The sequence below is a fragment of the Antechinus flavipes genome, chromosome 4 (genome assembly GCF_016432865.1).
Source record: "Antechinus flavipes isolate AdamAnt ecotype Samford, QLD, Australia chromosome 4, AdamAnt_v2, whole genome shotgun sequence".
Taxonomy (NCBI): Eukaryota; Metazoa; Chordata; class Mammalia; order Dasyuromorphia; family Dasyuridae; genus Antechinus; species Antechinus flavipes.
In genome coordinates this window covers 78550706-78574151 of record NC_067401.1, presented here as the reverse complement: position 1 = coordinate 78574151, position 23446 = coordinate 78550706, and the positions used below count along the sequence as shown (strand labels likewise).

The following is a 23446-nucleotide window of genomic DNA, read 5'->3' as shown; positions in this document are numbered from 1 at the left end:
GGCAAGTAGTGCCGATGTGGTTAACTCCCCTTATCAATAGCTGCAATGATGTAGAAAATAATGAAATGTAATTTCAATGGTGCAGCTTCTATGTGAAAGTATTAGAGCAGTGTAAATGTAACTGACCAGAATAGTTTTTATTTGGCTTCACACAAACAATAGATTTGTTTTCAAACTGTGATTCTAACTACAATCACTAGTTTACAATTCAGCCAGCATCTCATGCCAAATATTCCCACTCTAAAACCATCAAAATATCAGAAATGAGTATTGGAGCAATGATTTTCAACCACAACAAACAAATTTAACACTTGTGAAAGTCATTTAGAATGTGTATTTAAGGAATTGAAGCTGTGGATGGAGCAGCTAAACTCATCAATATTCTAGTTGTAATTTCTGTATTTGCCCCATCTTTAAACAGATTAACTCTATCACTGGGTAAAAAGTTTTGTAATTTCTGCAATTGTTCTGTTGAAATATTTACTAAACATTCATTTGAAAAAACCTTTGGTTCCAAGTCTTAAAAATTTTAAAGCAGATTAAGTACATGAAATTGTAGTAGTGTAGGGAGAAAGGACAGCTAATTTTCTTTTAGACCAATATTGAGATGATAAGTTCTGCTTTATCACTATAAACTTAGGGATATTTTTGTTAATCCAATAAACTTTACTTATTATATTTACTCTTATTTCTTTGGCTTGCAGTTCTTCAGTAATAGTACCACTCCTTCAACAAATGATATTTTCAACATAGTAAAGATCAAATGGGTGCCTTCATTACTGAGGCTGAGAACCACAAATCTACAAAAAACTCAATTCATGGTTTTTTTAAATACTTTATGTGGTAAAAATACAGCAAAAATAGTTTTTAGGGTTTGTTTGGGGTTTTTTTGTCCAAAGAGGAAAAAAATATACTGCTTAATGGACACGGTTCTAGATGTAGACTAAGCTCATCTCTGGCTCTCAACTGTTCACTGTAGTATAAGATTCCAACTTGGGCATCTCCTTCCAGATTCAGTCATTTATCAAAGCCAGAATCATACTGTAAAGAAAAGAGATTGTTGTTAACATGTGTTTAAGGAGAACCTACAAGAGTTGTCCAATCACACTCAATTATACAATGGAATCCCTACTTTGAATCTCTAAAGTTCACATAATACTGTTTTGATTAGAAAGATCTGGATCACAAATCAGTGATTACCACCAATGTATGTGTATGTGTGTGTGTATGTGTGTGTGTGTGTGTGTGTGTGTGTGTGTGTATAGACACACATGTCTTTAAAAAGAAAAACCTGTTACCCTTGTGACAATTAAAATAAATTCAATAAACATAAATAAAGCTAGGCAACAGCAATACAAAGATAAAAGAACAAAAATCCCTACCCTCAAGAGATTTACAATCTACAAAGGGACAAAATATAAATAAATTAAGTGTCGGGTACTTAAAATGTCATCAGGACAAACCAAAATCTGGTTTAGACTACAGGTATAATGCTTCAGGAAATAGAAAGCAAAAAAGAGATTTCAATTGGAGTACATCAGAGTAGGCTTGAAGATAGTATCTGAGCCAGATTTTCGGTTTAACAAATTTTAACAGATAAAAGGACTGAATTCAGTTTATTTTTAATTGACTGAGTCTAAATATATATGCATGTACATTTACATGAATAATTTAACATACATTGAATTGCCTGCTATTTATAATTCAAATGCACTGTGGCAGGAACCCCAGGAGATTGGCAGGAAAAGTACATGTAGCCTAAGATCCAAAAAGTAAACATTTAACAGCAGAAAACAGGCAGAATTACCAAATTCAATGGGAACATAAAATGAAATGAATGAAATTAAATGAAGCAGGTATTCAATAAAAAATTTACTTAAACTTCAGTTTTTATTTTTGGTACTTGATAGGTGTGTGTATGTGTACACACATGTAGATATAAACAGAGGTCTGTGTGTGTGTGTGTGTGTGTGTGTGTGTGTGTGTGTGTGTGTGTGTAATAAAGAAGGGGCAGCTAGTTGATGTAATAGAGTACCAGCCCTGAAGTCAGAAGGACTTAAGTTCAAATCTTCCTAGCTGTGTGACCCTCGGCACTTAACCCCAATTGCCCCAGCAAAAATAAAGAATAAAGGAGTTTACCCAAACACACTTGTAAGATTTTAGATTCTTTCATTCCCTTGTCCTGGAGGATGAAGGTGAAAGCATACAAAAATAACAAGAAAGACACAAGAAAGGATTTCATGTTTGAAATTTGGAGAAGAAATGTGTAGGGTTTCTGTAGCAGTTTCTGGTGATTTCCTCCAGCCTTCATCTCTCCCAATTGCTCTCAATCTGGATGAAGTTGGGTGAGAAGGGATCCTCTTGAGGATACCAAACTAGCTTACTGTTGATGCTGCCTTGGGGCCAGTGGCACTAGGAATTTTGCACAGGATATAATTCAGTGAGTTTGTCATGAAGTGAAAACTCACAGATACAGCAGCATGAGAAGAATGAGCTCAATTCTTAGCTATGAGCAGAATTTTTAACATGTTGACAATTCCCTGGCTCCCAACAATGACAATGATAAATCTGCACAACTAAAAGAAATAAAAATAATCTCTGCTTTCATATCAATGCAAAAGTTATCTATGTTTTAATATATTAAACATTAAAGAAATAAAATTCCTTTGCACACAGTAAAACCCCAGTGATATTAGACTTACCTATAAAGATACATGAAGAAACAAAGCAAATGAAAACCAAGCTTGATCATGGCTTCCTTCATGTGTGACTTCAACTGTCCTCGGTTATGTATCTCTGTAGGATCAAAAACTCCCATGTTCCCACTTGGCACCATAATGAACCTGGAAGGTTAAAGAATAAAGACTTAATAAATTATTGAGGGTATGAATCTTTCACCATAATAGAACTTAATAAATTACTGAGTTGAATAGAAGATTTTACAAAAGAAGGCAATGCAACAAAAGTGAAGTTTTTAAAAATACTAATAAAGAATAATGTGTAGAATGAGCTAGGGAAAAAAATACAAAGACAAAAACAAAATAGTGCCTGCCTTCAAAGAGCTTACACTACTCTATTAGAGGAAAAGACATCTATACAGAAAATTAATACAAATTATATGGGGGGAAGGAGGAGGTAGAGCCAAGATGGCAGAGTAGATAGGACTTTGCCGGAGTTCTTTCTGGCTTCCCTCAGAATCAACACCAGATCAAGCTCTGAAAGGATTTTGGAATGACAGAATCCACAAACATTTGGAGTGTAACAAATTTCCAACAGAAGATATCTAGGAAGGACTTCAGGAAAGTTCTGTCTCAATTGAATGGGGGTATATGACTGCAACATATCTAACATATATAGGACTGCTTGCCATCTAGGGGAGGGGGTGAAGGGAGTGAGGGGAAAAATTGAAACAGAAGAGAGTGCAAGGGATAATGTTGTAAAAAATTATCCTGGCATGGACTCTGTCAATATAAAGTTATTATTAAATAAAATAAAATTAAAAAAAAAAAAAAAGAATGGGGGTGTATGGCCCAGCACAGGCAGGCCCAGAGTAGAGAGGCCCATTCCAAAATAGAGTGGGAGGCTCTTAGCCAAAATATGGCAGTGCTGGCTACTCTGTCCTAGTTCACAAAGCCAGTGGATCAGCAGACTAACTATGAGACTCCTATACAACTATAGAAGGCAAATGGTGAGTCCCTGAATCCCTGCATAACAGGTGGGACTCGGCCAAGCCCACCCAGCACAGTGGGAAAGCCTGCGGCACTACCAGCCCCAGTGCAGTGAAAAGCCCCTGGGGCAATGTGCTCTAGGAGCAAACCTCAACCTTTAAATATGAGTAAAAAAGCAAGAGTTCTGACCATAGATAGCTATTATGGAGATAGGGAAGAACAGAACTTTCAAATTTTGGGGACACTAAAGGCAAAACACCTTAAAATGAAGTTTTAAAGGGCGATATGAACTGATCTCCAACTCAAAGGTTCTCCTGGAAGAATTCAAAAAGGATCTTAAAAGAGAGAAGAAAAATGGAGAAAGAAAATGAGAACTTTGCAAGTGAGTTTGGAAAAGGAAACAAATTAATTGAAGAAAATAATCAAATCTAGCCTCAGACACTTAATATTGCCTAGCTGTGTGACTCTGGGCAAGTCACCTAATCCCAACTGCCTCAGCAAAAAAAAAAAAAAAAAAAAATTGAAATGGATGAATAGAAGTGAATGACTCAATGAGACATCAAAAATTAGTCAAACAAAACAAAACAAAACAAACAAACAAAAAAAAAAACCTGAAGAAAATATAAAATACTCTACTGCAAAAACAATTGACTTAGAAAATAGATCCAGGAGAGACAATCTAAGAATTATTGGACTACCTAAAAACCACAATGACAAAAAAAAAAAAGCATGCACATCCTTCAAAAAATTATCAAGGAAAACCACCCCAATATCCTAGAACTGGAGGATAAAATAGCCATTGAAAGAATCCACTGATCATCCTCTGAAAGAGACCCCAAAATGAAAACTCCAAGGAATATTGTAGCTAAATTCCAGAGATATTTAGTTTGATATAGAAATTTGTTTCCCCCCTATAGGGAAGGAGGAGAAGGAAAGAAGAAAGGAAAGGGGGAGGTTGGCTAATAGAAGGGAGAACAGAAATAGAAAGGGAAAGGGATAAAGAAAGGGAAGTCAGGCTGAAAAAAGGGGAGGGCTCTTTAAGGAAAATGATGGTTAGAAGTAAAATACTGCTGAGAAGGGAAAGGGGGGGGGGTAGAGAGAGAAAAGTATAACTTGGAGAAAAAATAGGATGGCAGGAAAACACAGTAATTTTAACTGTGAATGTGAATGGGATGAACCCTCCCAAAAACTGAACATAGATAGCAAATTAGATTAAAAGCCAGAATCCTATAACATATTATTTATAAGAAACATATCTGAAGCAGAGAGATACACAAAGAATAAAGGTAAAAGGCTGGAGGCGGAATCTATTATTCTTCAGCTAACATAAAAAAAAAAAAAATAGGAGTGGCAATCCTAATTTCATATCAAGCAAAAGCAAAAATAGATCTAATTAAAAGAAATAAATTAGGAAACTACATCATACTTAAGGGTATCATAAATAATGAAATACCAATACTAAACATATATGCACCAAGGGGTATAGCATCCAAATTTCTGGGGAAGTTAAGAGAATTGCAAGAGCAAACTATATTCAGAGGAATTTCTGAGGCAAGGATCTTAACAATTGGAGATATTAGAATAAGCTTTCCACAGGATGAGGCACTTGAGCTAAATTTTGAAAAGAGCAAGGGATGCTCAAAAGCAGAAGAAGGAGAATACTTCAGACATGAGGAACAGCCTGTGCAAAGGGATGTTGACACGTACATGTGGGACAATCTGGCTGGTACATAGACTAATGAAGGAGACTAATATATGATAACCTTTGAAAGACAAACCAGAGTTGGACTGTGATAAGAAGCCTGGAAAGGTCAGCTCAAGCCACAATGAAAAGGCAATCAAAAGAGTCTGTATTTTGTTCTATACAAAAGAGAGTGCATCTCCAGCCTCTTTATATTAATAGACCTACAGTGTAGGTATATCTTGGTAGTCAAGTGGAGGATGAAACAGAAAACAGGAAGGGCTGGAAGCAAACAGACCAATTAGGTTATTTTAATACTCCAGGCAAGAGATGATGAGGGCCTAAATTAATGTAATTGGAGCAAAGATATCCCAAGACAAAGGTAAATTATTTTATTAAAACTTTTGGGAAGCAATGTATAAGGCTTCTATAGAAACGTATAGTAAATTCCTAGTCATAACCAATGTGTAATAGTAGCTGATAAAGCGGCATGAAAGAAAACAAACTGTTGGCCAGGAAAGCCCATCATTCTCAATTGTGCATTGGCACAAAAATCTGTGCCAATCTGGATATAGGGTATAAATGAGGAAAGATAATTCCTATTATATCATTTGGAAGCCAGGTGGGCAAGAGTAATCTTTGGAGACACATTATGGAGGTAATATAACAAGATCTGGCAAATGATTAGATATAAATGGTGAATATTCTGCCAGTCTACTAGCACTTATGAAGCACTTATTATGTACCAGGCACTGTGCTAGACACTTAGGGATATAAAGAATAGCCAAAAAACCCCAAAATATGGAAACAAAAACAAACAGTCCACTAAGATGACAATAAAGGCAGGAACTTACCTACTCTTCCCCCAAACTGCTCTAAATTCCTTTAAATAAAAACTCTAAACAAATCACAGAGCATTAGGAACACACACCAAGACCGAGTACATTTTCTAGCTGAAGCCAACCTAGAAGGTCAGCAGGAAAGGCCTGGAGCACATGAAATAGATCCCAAAATGAAAATTCCCAGGAATATTATATCCAAACTCCAGAACTCCTGGGTCAAGGAGAAAATATTGCAAGCATCCAGAAAGAAACAATTCAAGTACAGTGGAGCCACAGTCAGGATAATACAAGATTTAGCAGGTTCTCCATTAAAGTGGGACCAGAGGGTTTGGAATATGACATTCCAGCAAGCAGTGGCACTCAAATCACAACCAAGCCGTGGCACTCAAATCACAACCAAGCCGTGGCACTCAAATCACAACCAAGCCAAACTAAGTATGACCCCTTCAGGGAGAAAGGTAAAAATTCAATAAAATAGAAGATTTTTTTTTATTATAATAACTTTTTATTGACAGAACCCATGCCAGGGTAGTTTTTTACAACATTATCTCTTGCACTCACTTCTGTTCCGATTTTTTCCCCTCCCTCCTTCCACCCCCTCCCCTAGATGGCAAGCAGTCCTTTACATGTTAAATAGGTTACAGTATATCCTAGATACAATATATGTGTGTAGAACTGAACAGTTCTCTTGTTGCACAGGGAGAATTGGATTCAGAAGGTAGAAATAACTTGGGAAGAAAAACAAAAATGCAAACAGTTTATATTCATTTCCCAGTGTTCTTTCTTTGGGTGTAGCTGCTTCTGTCCATCATTGATCAGTTGGAACTGAATTAGACCTCTTTGTCAAAGAAATCCACTTCCATCAGAATACATTCTCAAACAGTATCGTTGCTGAGGTATATAATAATCTCCTGGTTCTGCTCATTTCACTTAGCATCAGTCCATGTAGGTCTCTCCAAGCCTCTCTGTATTCATGCTGCTGGTCATTTCTTACAGAATAATATTCCATAACATTCATATACCACAATTTATCCAACCATTCTCCAATTGATGGGCATCCATTCAGATTTGAGTTTCTAGCCACTACAAACAGGGCTGCCACAAACATTTTGGCACATACAGGTCCCTTTCCCTCCTTTAGTATCTCTTTGGGGTATAAGCCCAGTAGTAGCACTGCTGGATCAAAGGGTATGCACAGTTTGGTAACTTTTTGGGCATAATTCCAGATTACTCTCCAGAATGGTTGGATTCTTTCACAACTCCACCAACAATGGCATCAGTGTCCCAATTTTCCTGCATCCCCTCCAACATTCATCATTATAAAATAAAAGATTTTCAAGCATTCATGACAAAAAGACCAACTCTGAATAGAAAATTTGATTTTCAAACACAGGATTCCAGAGAAGCATAAGGAAGTAATCAGGAAAGTGATATTAATAAGGTTTATCTGGAAACATGACACTTGTAACTCATTAGAACTTTCTCATTATTATGGTAGTTACGAGTTTTAATAGACAGAGGGCAGAGATGTGAATTGAATATGAAAGGATAATACCTAAAAAAATGAAATTAAGAAGTGAGAGAAATGTACTGGGAGAAAGGGAAAGGTGGAGAAGCACCATGTGATGCTAATAATCTGCCATAAAAAGAGGCCAAAAAAAAAAAAAAAAAGCTTTTATAATGGAGAGGAAAGAGGAGAGAAGAGGTTAGTGAATGAACCTTACTCTCATCAGAATTGGCTTAAAGAAAGGAAATAGATTCTCAATATGGGTATAGAAATCTCTCTTACCCTGAAGAAAAGTAGAAGGGGACAGGGTCAGGGGAAGGAGGGAGAATGATAGAAGAAAAGGCATATTGGGGGAAGGGAGTGCTCAATAGCAAAACACTTTTGAGGAGAAACAGGGTGAAAAGAGAGAAAGCACAGAGTAAATGGGGAGAAATGCAGTTAACAATAAGTATAAAAAGAATTTTGAAAAAAGTTTCTCTTGATAAGGCCTCATTTCTCAAACATACAAGGAACTGAGTCAAATTTATAAAAATCAAGAGCCACATCCCAAATGATAAATGATCAAAAGATATGAACTATGTCCAAAAAGTGATAAAATTATACTATGACCTAACAATAGTACTACTGGGCATAAATCCCAAAAGAGATTTTTAAAAAGGAAAAAAAAAAAAGACCTATATGTACAAAAATATTTATAGCAGCAATCTTCTCAAAGCAAAAATTTGGAAACTAAGGGCATGGCCATCAATTGGGGAGTAGTTCAATAAATTGTGGTTTGTGATTGTGATGGAATATTATTGTTCTATGAGGAAATGATGAGCAGGATGCTCTAAGAAAAACCTGGAAAGTCCTCCATGTATTCAAGCAAAGTGAAATGTACTATGTACAAATTAATAGCAATGTTCTGGGATCATCAGCTGTGAATGACTTTTCCATTTTCAGCAATACAATGATCCACAACTATTCTAAAGGACTTATGATAAAAAAAAATCTTATCTACACCTAGAGAAAGAACTATATCTGTGTCTGAATATAAACACAATTTCAATCTCTCTGTGTCTCTTCCTCCCTTTCTTTCTTACTTTATTTTTCTTGAGGGGTTTTTCTGGTTTATTTTTTAGGGGGGAAGACCTATATTTTCTTTCATAACATGATTTTTATGGACATGTTTTATATAACTTCACATGGGCTTTCTTAATGGGGACTGGGGATGGAGACAAGGGAGAGAATCTAGAACTCAAAGTTTTAAAAACAAATATAAAAAATTGTTTTAAATGTAACTGGGAGGAGATCATTATACACTTCGACAACGATATTGTATGAGGACATATTTTGATGGAAGTGGATTTCTTTGACAAAGAAACCTAACTGAGTTTCAATTGATAAATGACGGACAAAAGCAGCTACACCCAAAGAAAGAACACTGGGAAACGAATGTGAACTATCTGCATTTTTGTTTTTCTTCCCGGGTTATTTATACCTTCTGAATCCAATTCTCTCTATGCAACAAGAGAACTGTTCGGTTCTGCAAACATATATTGTATCTAGGATATACTGCAACATATCCAACATATAAAGGACTGCTTGCCATCTAGGGGAGGGGGTGGAGGGAGGGAGGGGAAAAAAATTGGAACAGAAATGAGTGCAAAGGAAAATGTTGTAAAAAAAAAAAAAAAATTACCCTGGCATGGATTCTGTCAATATAAAGTAATTATTAAATAAAAATTAAAAAAAAAATTTTTAAATAAAATAAATGTAACTGGTAAAAAATAAAAATGTTAAATAAATAAAAATAAAATTAACTTAAACAAACAACCAAACAAACCCCAGCACAGATCACAACCTAAAGAAGTAACCCTGACTTTGCTACTGGGGGAAAAAAAAGTCTAATTAAGAGGAGATAAGCATGCCAACAACCATTAACAAACAAACTATAGCCAGGATAAACTGGGAACAGTCTCAGAGGTAAAAAACTATAAGGAAGGAAACCAAGGTTAGACATGGGCTTGAATCTTGCTACTGAAGTACACTGCCTTTGTGTGTGTGGGTCAGTCAAATGACTAACTTCCTTGGATGGTTTCCCCATCAGTAAAATAAAGGGATTCAACTGCACAGCCTCTGAGGTCCCTTTCAGCTGCAGCTCTATGATGCTCTCACTATCCCTCCACCCAAATAAGTCAACTTTTAGTCTGAAGTTCATGGTGGGTATTCCTTTAGTCCTCGGAGGAACTCTCTCTACCCACTGCCTATACCAGAAGTTTCAAGTATGCAGCCCAGGACACTCCTAAGTATAGACCAACTCAGATTAAAATATAACTGAAAAGTATTTGATGAAATAAATAAAAACGATAAAACAGTATTAATATGAGGTTTCTCAGTTAATGTGTGGCCTTCAGAGATTCATAGGTATGGTTTCATGACTCTTTTGAGTCGGATTCCACCAGCCTAAGGGATTAAAGTCCAAGGAATCCGAAACCCTACCAAGGGCAATCAGGAAGAGCTCAGACAACTATTAGGTAAGACATGGTAGGAAATTCACTTAAATAATAATGGCACCAATTTTCCAGGATTGTGAGGATAAAATGAGGTATCTGTAAACTGCTCTGGAAATCTTAAAATGTTATATAAATACTACTTACTGCCTTTCTAGCCTCCTCTTCCATTATTCGTCTATTAAAAAATATGATCTAGGCAAATTTCCTGCCTATGTGCTTTGCTTGTGACATGCCTAAATCCTATTTATTCTTCAACGCCCTGCTCAGGTGACATGGTGATCTTATCCTCCTCTTTCATTCCTATTACTGAAAATACCACTTATTTGGCAATGAACTGTGTATTCTCTTTAGAATACCTATTTCATGTTTATATTTTTATTTAATTTTCCACATATTTACATCCCGTTTCCAGAAATGAGTTCCTTGTGGCCAGGGACTACATTTTGTCATTTTTCATGTCTCCCTGACAGTGTCTGGCATAAAGTTTTGTCCATGCAAGATATTTAATACATAGTTGAATGACAAACTGAGGAAGAAATTATTTGTGAATGTCTAACAAACTTGTGATTTACTTGTGTAATGATCTTGTGATGGTTCTTTTCTGAAGTGTTCAAATACACATATATGTTTTTTGTCCTCATGTAATTAATTATAAGTAAGGAAGATCTTTGGACTTGACAGCCAAAAGCAACCAAGGGGAGTGGCTTCCTCTGTTGTAATTTAACAGTAAGTACAAAGGTAACTACTTCAGAGCTCTTAATTTCTTCAGTATATATTTCAGTTTCCAATAAGCTAAGTAATCACTTGCATGCATTAAGCTCCTAATGGTTTGGTTTGTGCTTAGTTAATAATACACCCAAGTCCAAGAGACTAAAGATTTCAATACCTATTATAGCTCTTATATAGTATGTTTTGGTCAGAATGAGACCAGAATATGAGGCATTAATGTACTGATTCCACTCAAGTGTATCTGCTTTCTTTGTTTAAAAAAAAAAGACTAACAAGAACAAAAAGTAATTTCCTGATTTATTAATTTAGTATTATGCCATTCAAACTATCATGAAAATATTTTATAGAATTAAAAAAATAATAACAAAATTCATATGCAAGAACAAAAGATCTAAAATCTCCAAGAAATAATAACAAAAAATAGAATTAAAAGAGCAGATCTAAAATATATATTTAAGCAGTAACCATCAAAACAATTTGCTACTAGTTTAAAAAAAAATAAAGAGCAGTGGAATAAATTATTAGATAGGAATCAGAAATGATTAAATTCAATTACCCAGTGTTGAATAAACCAAGAACATAAACTATCTAGAAATCAATTCCCTACTTGATCACAAGTGGAGAAACTGCTTGGCAAAAACAAACAAAAAAACCCTCAAAAAAATATAGCCCATCTCTATTTGATAAAGGATCAAAGGATATGAACAGACAATTTTCAGATGAAGAAATGTTACCTATAATCATATAAAAAAATATTCCAAATCATTATTGATTAAAAAAATGCAAATTAAAACATCTCTTAAGTACTATCTCACACCTACCAGATTGACTAATATAACACAAAAGGAAAATGATAAATATTAGGAATATGAGAAAAGTGGAATATTGACTCATGTTTGGGGGAATTGTAAACTGATCCAACCATTCTGCAGAGCAATTTGGAATTATGTATGCCCAAAGGACAATCAAACTCTGCATACCCTACCACATATCCCAAAGAAATCATAAAAAAGGGAAAAGACTCACATCTACAAAATTATTTATAGCTCTTTCTGTGGTAGCAAAGAACTAGAAATTAAAGAATGGTCATCAACTAGGGAATAGCTGAACATATATGAATGTAATGGAATACTATTGTGCTGTAATAAATGATGAGTAGATGGAGTTCAAAAAAAAAAAAAAAAAACTTGAAGACTTACATAAACTGATGCTGAGTGAAGTTAGCAGAACCAGGATCATACTGTACATGGTAACAGCAACTCTGGGGATGATCAATTCTGAAAGACTTAGTTCTTCTCATAAAAGCAGTGATTCAAAACAATTCTCAGGGACCCCTTGTAGAAAAATGCTAACCACATCCAGAATAAGAACTATGGAGTCTAAATGCAGATGAAAGTATATTATTTTCACTTTTTTTTTAAATTTCTGGCTGTTTTTTCCCTTAGTAATGAGTGTATCACAAGAGTAATATGGAAATATGTTTAACATGATTTACTTGTATAACTGCTTGGGAAGGGGAAAGGGAAAGGAATGAGGAAGAAAAATTTGGTGCTCAAATCTTACAAAGATGAATACTGAAAACTATCTTTACATGTAATTGAAAAAAAATATTATTAAATTTTAAAATAAATACCATTTATACCATATGCCATAATAAATCCTAAATGGAGACCTTAAAAAAATCTAAAAGATCACATCACATATCAAAAAAAAAAAAAAGAAAAGAAAAGAAAAGAAAAACAGGTGGCATTAATTATCATTAACTATGGGTAGCAGGAGAAATTTTAACCAGACAAGAGATAAAGGCAATTAAAAAATTAAAGTAAATTAGGTTAATTGATATCAGAAAGAATAAGAAGGAAAACTACTGAATGAGAAAATCTTTATAAAAAAAACCTTAATCTTAATCTGTAAAGGGCAGGAACTTTGGAGAAATATACTTAAGGCTCAGTATGATTGATTTAATCCTACAACAAGGTGTTAACTCAGTGGAATTGATAAGACAATGGTTCTCCAGTTTAGCATGTGAGTTCTCTAGTTCAGTATGATTGATTTAATCTTACAACAAATAATGGTTCCCTAGAGATATAATGATTAGTTTATACTCAATATATTGTAATGATGTAATTGCAATAGAGTATATGTAAAGTGGGGGACACTCAGCCAAAGACAGATTTCAAGATAGAGACCCGTCCTGGTGGCTCTCCTGCCTCCTGCACTGAAACCAAGACCCATTCCGGAGGACCTCCAGAAAGCTATCCTGGCTCCAGGCGAAGAAGACAAACTGTGAAGGAGATAATAAAGCTGTGGACTTTATCCCTGACTATTCTCGTGGTAATTGCTCTGCTAAAATGAAGGCTGGTCCCAAGACCTCCAGAAAACTAACCAGAATATTACATTAATCAGTCTGATAATCCAAGACGGAAATGGAATTAACATGAAAACACATGCACACGTACACACATACACACCTATAATTCAAGAACCAGTTTCCAATGGATTAGAAATCAAAAGTTTTGAATTCTCAAAATAAGAATTACAAACTATTAATAATCATGAAACAGCTCTAAGTCACTAATTTTTAAAAAGGAAAATCAAAATATTGCTTGAGATTTTATCTCACCAGCAAATTCACAAAGATAACAAACAACAGGGATAATACAATGTGGGAAGGACTGGGAAGACAAGTATAATACTGGTGGAGCTGTGTATTAATCCAATAATTTGGGAAAGCAAATTGGAATTATGCTGAAAAAGTGACTGAAACATAGGTTCATACCCCATGGAAGACAAAAAATAAAATTAAAAAGTCTCATTCACACCAAAATATTCACTCTATCCCTTTTTGTGATAGCAAAGAATCAGAAAGAAAATTGGTGCCCACTGAATGGGAAAAAGCTAACAAACTGATGCAAAAAATATAGTGAAATGTTACTGTTCTATAACAAAGGACTTAGGACATATAAGAAGAATACAGAGAAATATGAAAGCATTTGAACTAATGCAAAATGAAGCGGTATCCAAAAAAAAAAAAAAAAACCCAATAACTACAACAATGCAAATGAACAAAAAAATAAATCAAACTGATTACTCTCTATTTGACATATAACAGATATGCCTGGTCCTAAAAACAAGATGACAAAATGTACCATCCTTCACCAGAGAAGAGAGAGTTATCTCAAGGGAATAAATATTATATAAATTTTTAAATTCCAGTGATATGTTAACTAGTTTTACAGAAACATTTTTTTCCTTTTTTTTCTTCTTTCTTTCAAAGGATGGCTCCCTGATTGAAAGGAAAAGAGCTCTGAAGATAATTTCAAAATAAAAGATACTAATTATTGAGTTAAGAGAGTCTTAACTAAAGGAGAAACAATATGAAATTTCCAGTAGAAAAAGAAAATCTCTTAAAAGGAAGAAAGCAACACTTGACAGTCAATTGATCACGCTAAGAAAATTTTTGTTTTACTCAAACAAAATAGAAATAAATACAAAAAGAAAAAAGCTAAAAGTTTCCAAAAGCACTAACTACCATAACAAATGTGGTTTTAAGTACTATTATTTGAATTCTTTTCAAGTTAGAAAATATATTGAATACTAATATGATATTTCCAATCTACTATATAGTAGAAGCAATATCAAAAAACAAAACAAGACTTTATGTTTTAGTAATTGTCAATTATCTAATTTGTATGTTCTAATATATAATCTGAATGACCTGTGGATCACCTGTAGTTTGAAATAATCCATGCCTAGACATGAAATGTAATAAAAATCCTAATAGATTCACTCTTTTGAATTAAGTACTGAAAGAAAGAATATATTTCAAGTTTATAAAAGCTAAATATTACAGACTTTAAAAAATTTATAAGATACAAATTTATGCTTTTTCACCAGAATAGTCATCTTAAAAGCAGCTATTTTCCCACTCCAAAGTGAACAATGTATGCATATTACACAAATAATAAGGAGCATTCTTTCATTTACTCTATTATCCAACAACTTCTTATTAAGAGCAGGCCATTAAAAAATACAATAAATGTTTTGGCTTACTTTCAAATGTGGCTTATTTTTACTACTCTAGACCAAAAAATTTGGTCTAATAAAATAACTAAATATGCTGTACTCACCGATATATATTCCAGGTAGCAACAGGCAAGTTGAGAAGAAAGATGAACCAGTGCAATGAAATAAGCATTAATACTGTAACAATAGTGTGGCCAATCAATTCTGGGACCACCCACTGAAAAGAAAGTAAGAAAGCACAAATTACTTTTGTTCATATTGCTTGCAGCCAGATCTATGAATATAAAGAACCTCCGTAATGGGATCTTGGGACTTTACCCAAGAGCAGAGGCCTCAGATCTGCAAACCATTTCACTTGCCTATGCAATCAATTTATTGTCTATATGACCAATTCAAGGTGTTTTAAATACTGTACTTAAATTTCATGTTTGCTTTTATCACACACTGAAAAGTTGGGGGGAATCTGGTTTATCTTCTATTTCAGTCTCTGTGCTTAAAAAAAAAAAAAAAAAAAAAAAAAGTCAGTAGGAACACAAATTAGGACACTGGAGAGGGACGGGACTAAACCTGGAATCTGAGTGGCATAGGGAGTTCCTGCTAAGGAACTTCTACCAATACAGCAGTTGCCCAGAGAAGTGATATCAAACTCAGATGGAATCAGAGGCCACTAATCCACACACGAGAAACTCTGCAGCTGTAGAGTGACTTAGTTTTAAAATGTGACATTAACTATGTTTAACTGTACTTATATTTATTTTGTCTCAATTACACAGTAATCTGGTTCTAGCCATTCTCTGGCCCCACAGTTGTTACCTCTGGCCTACAGCACTGAAAAATAACTTGTCCAAGTTCACACAGTATAGACATGTCAGAGGTGAAACTTGAACACAGGTAGTTCTGGTTCCAAGGTCAGCTCTCTACCTGCTATGCCACTTGTGATAGATAATATCTACAAAAGACCTTTCAACCAGGAAATCTCAATATAATTTATGAACATATTTTCACAGAGACCATCTTTCAACTCAAGGAAGGATATAAACTTAATCACTGAATAAAGCTTAAAGGAAAAACTTGGAAGAACAGACAAATAGTGGCAGAAGCAGAACTTAAAGATTACATTATTACATTAACACTTATAACTATTTTTCATGAACTGACAATAGTTAGACTCTCAAAGGGGAAAAGGTAAAATAGAAAATATGGAAACATAAGAACCTAATAAAATGTTTTGTCTTAACTTGTTTCATTGCTTTTAATAATGTATTTGTAAAAGCTAAACAAAAGGGAATATTAAAATAATTCCCAACCAGTCAGATCCTCCCACTGGATAATTTACTCTCCACAGACAAACTGTAAGATACTTGTTTCTTCCACATTTTCTGAAACTGTAGTCAAATTTTCAAACTAACAAATGCATAATTTTAGTTTAGTAGTCAGCAACATTTATATTTTAATATATGAAATTATATTATATTCCCTTTTCTTTAACGAGTGTCACTAAACTGAGAGATTAGGAGAAAGCTATTTACCAAGTCTTTAGCAAAGTATTTGAATACAGATCTCATGCTATTCTGAGGAAAATATGGAGAGATGTGAATTATATACAAAGTTATATGAATTCTGAACTGGTTTAAAAACTAAACTGAAAGGATAGTCACTAATTGTTTGCTATCAACTTGAAAGGAACTCTCCATTGGAGTTTTTCAGGAATGTTTGCATGGCTGTATGCTGCTTAGCGTTCTTATCAATGGAAGGTGTAGATGGCATTCTTATGAAATTTGCAGATGACACAAAGTTAAAAGAGATTAACTACTCTAGATGACAGTCAGGATCAAAAAAGGATCTTATTTGTCTGAATTTAATTAAATATAATAAGGATAAATGTAAGCTTAGATATTTGGGTATAAAAAACTAACTTCAAAAATACAAGATAACAGAGTTTATTTTGGGGGGAGAGGGGGAGAAAAAGCCAGGAGTTTGAGTGGATTGCAAATACAATGAGCCAAAAATATGCTATTTCTATTAAAAAATAATAATAATATGACCTTAAGCTGAATAAAGAGGAGCAGTTTCCAGAACAAGGAGGTGATATACCATATTTACTCTATCCTGGTCAGGCATCTGGAAGGCTACACATTTCTGTGTACCAAAATTTAGGAAGGACACTGAGCATCAAGGAAGGCAACCAGGAGAGTGAAGGGCCTAAGGATCACATAACATTAACAGTGGATGAAGAAAACAGGGGAAAATTAGCCAGAACAGGAAATTCAGAGGTAAAGGAGAAGCAATACCTCTCTCTTCATGTATTTCAAGATTTGTCATGTGGAAAAAGGATTGGTCTTATTTAATTTGGCTTCAGTGAGTAAAAGTAGGAAGAATAAATTGAAGTTGCAAAAAGGCAAAAACCTTAGGCTTGACAGTAAGAATTTCCTAATAATTAACAACTGTACAAAAGCAGAATGGACACTCAGTAGGTTGTGGGCTCCCCCTTGCTCAGTGTGCTATGGCAGAATTATCACTTTTTTCCAATAATGAACTGGACTAAATGGCTTCTGAAGTCTCTTCTAATTCTAGAGTTCTCTTGTGATGTTTTGACAAAATGCCAAAGGAACAGAATCCAATCCTTAAGTTGACAGTGTGAAAACAAGATGAATTAAGGTAAAGAAGCAGGCAGGAAAAAGCACATAGAGGTGGTACCACTGCTCTAAATGGCATCCCAGAACAAGGCGGTGGCTCAGCCCCAAAGTCGTTATCACTCTCAGCCCTAACTCCAGGGAGTGAGTGCCATCATTAGTCACAAAAGAATTGTGGACTTATTAAGTAAGATAGTCAAGATACTGGAGCTGGCTCTGATAGAAGGCAATTTCATAAAATTCTCATCAAAATCCCAAGGACTGTCAAATCCTAACCAGTTATATCCATGCTATAATTAGCTAATACCATCCTAGAGATCTGCCAGTGTTTGGGTTTCTAAAATGACACACATCAGGGGTTCTTAACCGTTTTTGTATCACAGTCCCTTTTGACAATCTGGTGAAGCCTTTGGATCCTTTTTTTAAAGTAATGTTTTTAACTGTATAGAATCACTAAGGAAACCAATTTTATTAAAATACAGTTATCAAACAGATTCACAGACCTCTGACTTAAGCAGATGGCAAGAAATAACCCTGAGTAAAAAAAAAAAAAATTTGTGTGCATGGCAATTTTTTTTTCAGCTTTCAAAAGAAATCCCAGAAAACATCCTATATTACACTAAACAAAAATAACATGCCATTCAATTAATCAAGAAATGATTTATTTCAAAGTTAACAATTCCATAACAATATTACTACTGATAATTAAGATATGGTTTGTATAAGAAAGTCAACTTTAAAAGTTTGATTTTGTTTCTATCATAGGTCAGAGAAATCTCAGTAGGAAAAAAAGTGAAAAGACACCTGAAAATGGTTTTTGAAGTCAAGTATGTATTTGATATTTTTTATGTATAAAGTGCACCTTTCCTGTAGGATGAACCAATACTAATTGTTTCACTTACCTATATTCAATTTCTGCAATTCAAATATTTTTAACAAAATAAAATTCTGGCCAAATTAAGTGATACTGCCTCAGTTTCCTGAAGAGAATCTTTTAAACAAAAACTTCCACTATTGTGGTCTGATTGTAAACTGAATTTTTTTTCTCCCAAATCTGGATTAAACTCAGAGTAGTGAAGTACATCTAACATCATTTATAAACTTAACGTGCATTGTTAATATTTTCTCCTCTCACCTCACCTTAAGTCTAGACAGTCAATGAAACAATAAATCAAGTCCTGATCTGTATTATTTGCCAATTTCTAAGGTATAAAAACTCAGAGTAAACAAATTTGAAATGGCTCCTGCTGGCTCAGGGTATCTCCTACCATCTCTACCCTTGCGTGTGTGTGTGTGTACGCACGCGCATGTGTACACACACACACACATATGTACATACATATATATATACGTGTGTGTATGTGTATATTTCATTTCACAATAGTAATATGACTAAGAGAATGATTACCCTTTCAATTATTATCCTCACCCAGGGAAGATGTGAGGCTCTAAGATGAAAGAAACACATCCTGGAGAAAGAAATACCTTCCTTGTTCTGGAAAATACACTTCTAATCATAGAACCTAAAGTCATATTAAGAGTTTTAGCAGATAAATCATAATTTGACTAAGTTTACAGTCAACTAAAACTCATAAATCTTTTTATATGAACTGCTGTTATGCCCACATCTTTTTCAACATATAGTTATGAAGTAAACTTTTTCATTCTGAGAACTGTGAATCTTAAAAAGACAGCCTGTGTAGTGGAGTAGGAGTTAAAGAGTCTGGACCCTACCACTTACCTAAGTATGCGACAGACAAAGTAAGAACCTCTCTGAACTTTAATTACCTCACCTACAAAACAGAAATTTTGCTATCTTACAGAATTGTTCTGAAGAAAGTATCTTTATAACTATAAAGTTCTACATAAATGTAAGCTATTGTCAACACCCTAATTCCAATTCATGGGTCAGAAGAACAAATGGTCTCCAGCATACTGGCTAGACCTTATAACAAACTTCTAGGGCATGACTAGAGTAATGGGCAGGATGGGCAGACATAGATAAGATCGCAACCTGCATCACTGGGGGGGACTCCAGAATCAATGAACTCCATATCTATTTGAATATCTGAGAATAATACCAATTAAATTCCATCTTATTAAATTTGGATACTTTGATTCAATCATTCAGTGTATTTTAGCTAATCTTCCCAGTTCTCTATCACTGCAAATTTGAGATATGTACCATTGATGTCCTCATCCAAATCATTGATAAAAATGTTGAAAAAGTCAGGATTTAAAGCATATTTATACACACCAGGAGAAAGACACCCCCACTCCCACCATGAGTTTAACATCTAACCACTAATATTCTTTAGGTACAGACTTAACCACTATGTTAATGCAGTTAACCATATTGTTGACTAAGGTAGCAAGGCAGTGTCATAACTCCCAATATATCTGGGTTCTCCTGATTGTGAGCATAGCGCTCTCCACTTTTCTATGTATCTGAGTTTCTAAGATCTCACAAACATTATATTTTGCCAGGGATTAAGATCAAATTTACCTGTCTAGTTTCTAGAGAATCCAATTTTTATCTTTCCTTATCCCCCACAAATCAGTATTTTTCTATTTTCAATCTTTTAGCATATTTCACATTCCTCATGATTCTGAGCAATTCTATAATTTCATTTAGAAGTTCTTTATCAATACTGATTATCTAAGAGATATTTCAATGGAGAAAAGATTATACTTGACCTCAGACTACTGAACCTGGATTAGGAAATGACAAATCTTGGTAGTAAGAAACAAGCTCTTTACAATTAAGAGTGGCACCAAAATGAGATGGGGATGAATTTTGAGGGGGTGAGAGAATAGCATGTTTTAGACATGTCCAAGTGGAGGCTACATGTCAGGGACAATACTGTAGAATTCAGGCTTTAGACACAGTCTGGACTAGAGGATTTCTAAGACTCCTTTAAACTTCCACGATTCTTTAAAGTCATTTAAAGAAGCCCAGAGCACATTATTACTAAGAAGTTGCTTTTCTTAAACTTTGACTTCCTTTTCACCAAGTATGTCCTACCATTATCTGTCTGAGGATCCTTTTTGTTAACTGAGAAGGTGGAAGCAAAGTAGCTGGGTATTTACTTTCTCTTCTCTTTCTTATTTGGTAGCATTATAATTATACTATCTGTCCCAAGGAGTAAACTTAGCCCTTCCCCTTGTATCTTTAGATTAAATAGACTTTTAAAAGTTCTTTACTGTCCTTGCAATATTTTCTTCTGAAAGCTTCAGTTCTGGCCTACTGCCTTTCTTCTATTATTTTTAATATATTATATCCATAATTCAAACTTAAAGAACAACATGTATTCTAAAGTCAATTTCCCCTTCATTGGTACAAGGCATTGAGAGCTGACTAGATTCCTATTGATTAAGATTTCAGAAGATAAGTTTTTAAACATCTTACCTTGTTTAATTTTGAGCAACAAGACCTAGCATTGATGTAGTCACATTCTAAATCAGATAATGTGATTATCTGAAGACCAAGATAAGGATCCATTAAAATTGTTTTCTAATAACACAACATTAATTTCATTTTAAAGTCTTAGTAAAAGTATACAAGTCACATTGTTCAAAGGCAGAATGAGGGTTGACTTGCTAAAACTCTTGCTATTTCTTTACCAAAGAACATTAAAATCAGATTATTAAAATAATTTTAATTTCTAATTTGTTTTACTCCATTCCCTTTTCAATTAATGATTTTCATGGACAGTCATACCAGTACTTATTATCTCTACATCTGAACCTCCCAAATGTAGCACAAATGTAGCAAAACAGGTAAATTAAAAAGATCCAAAATGACATTGTAAAAGTAATAAAGAAACACATTTTTAAACCTAAAAAGGAATGGAATTATGCCACATATATCCTTTGCCTCCATTTCTTTAGCCCTATTCTCCTTAACCTAATATGCTCACCATTCTTTAGAAAAGTGCTGCGTACTATCAGTTACACACACACTATTAGGTGCTATTGCTTAATTAAATTGGGGAAAGTATTTGTTTTGTGTATTGCTAGAATTCTGTGGTTGTCTTATTATTGTCAAAACAAAAGTTAACAATTTTAAAATAATTTTAAAATTGCTATTGTAGGATAACCAAAAAGCAATGTGCCCTAATAAACAAGGTTTAATTCTCTCTAAATAACAGGGATTCCTAATCTGGAGTTCATAGAGTTTTAAAATATATATTTTGCTAACTATATTTCAAAAGAAATGATTTCCTTTGTGATCCTATGCATTTAAAAACACTGTTCTACGAAAAGGTCCACATGTTTTAGCAGATTATCAGAAAGGCTCATGACAGAAAAATGATTAATAATTCATGACAGAAAAATGATTAATAATTCATGACCTAAAATGTCACCAAAAAAGGAGAAAAAGAACGTTAATTTCTGAACCATTCATTCATTTATTCAACAATTAATGCGTATATAACCTATAATGTTCAAGGCACTAAGCACTATAAAATAGGAGGCAAATTCTAGTTTAATTTTAATCACAATGTGATGTAACATAATTATGCAATACCGTTAATAAGACTGGTATTCCGGGGTTGAAATATCAAGTCGGGTTTCACCCGACTTTTTAATGCTCTTTGGTAAAGAAATAGCAAGAGTTTTTAGCAAGTCGGGTTTCTTCTCTATTTTCTAAAGTGTCTACTTAGTTCAGTCCAAAACTTTAATAATTACTTTCTGCCTTGTACTGACACCGTATAAACGGTAACATGAAAGAATATAAAATCTCTTTGAAACTTTCAGTCAGCTTCAAATGGGCCTGCTTTGTAAAACACTTCTGGCACACTGAAAACTCTTAGGAGTTTCACACTTTAAGTACTATAAAAACTAGTTGTAAAAAGGATGGAGGTAGTTAACTAGGAGTATATTTGTGGATGTGCAATTTCTTTAAAACTGTTTTTTTTTTCCAATTAGTTTTAACATAAACCACTCAGAAAAGGATGTTATTCCAAAGCAAAGACTTTGTCCCCAGAAAACGAGCCCAGGCTTGCTTGGAGTGTGAAATGCCAGGCTGCAATACTCGGGAGAACAAAGGAGGAGAACGTGGAAGGGAATGACAAGAGGGCTCGCTCCCGAGCACCGGGAGAGGGGCGGGGAAGGGAAACGGGGGTCCCAGCCGGGCTCAGACAGATGAGAGTATCCCGCGCCAAAGCTGCCAGTCTCAGCGCCGCCGGATTAGCCTTCCGCGCAAAAAGGCTCCTGGGGAAACCTAACCTTTCTCCCCGAAGAGCGCCAAGGGACAAAGCGAGGCAAAGAATCACTCCCGAAGGGGCTGCACCTGGGACCTGGGCGAGGAAGGGGCCCAACTAAGAAAACCACCTCTCCCCCTTCTCCCCCACCCCCCCCGAAAAAAAAGCCGGGGCACAAGAAATCACGGGAGTCGGTCCGGGGCTCCCTCCGCCCGACACACCCACCCTCCACCCCAGTAGCTCGCCCCGCCCTGAACCGAGCCCTGGACCGAACCCTGGACCGAGCCCCGTCCGGCCCTGCTCGCGCATCCCGACTCCGCGGGCGGCCCCCCACCACCCCCAGTCCGCACCCGCACCCGCTCAGCCCTGAGGCTAGAGCTCCCCCGATCCAGGCCCAGGCCCGCCACGCTACGGTCCGGCGGACGAAGTCCCAGCCAGGACAGCAGAAGAGAGACAAGGATACAAAATAGACTGAAAGGAAGATGAGAGCGCAACAATCGATGAGCGAGAAGACGAAAACCACCGCCTCCATCCTTCGGCGCCTTCGTCGCCGCCAATTCCGCCAAACCGGCTACCATCCGCGGAACCAATTGCCTCCCCCGCGCCGCTGCATGACGGGAGTCGTAGTCCGCTAGCTGTCAGTCCTTGCCGCTCCGTC

At 35.3% G+C, this 23446-nt stretch overlaps 1 protein-coding gene across 1 annotated transcript; it reads right to left on the bottom strand.

Moving 5' to 3' along the window:
- Positions 1 to 819: 819 nt before the first annotated feature.
- On the bottom strand, positions 820 to 23446 carry CNIH4 (cornichon family AMPA receptor auxiliary protein 4). Its single transcript, XM_051993387.1, has 5 exons — positions 23252 to 23446; positions 20991 to 21059; positions 15053 to 15165; positions 2703 to 2843; positions 820 to 1041 (listed from the first exon to the last, which is right to left on the bottom strand). The coding sequence occupies exons 1-5, from the start codon at positions 23318 to 23320 to the stop codon at positions 1014 to 1016; spliced, it is 420 nt and encodes a 139-aa protein (XP_051849347.1). The 5' UTR covers positions 23321 to 23446; the 3' UTR covers positions 820 to 1013.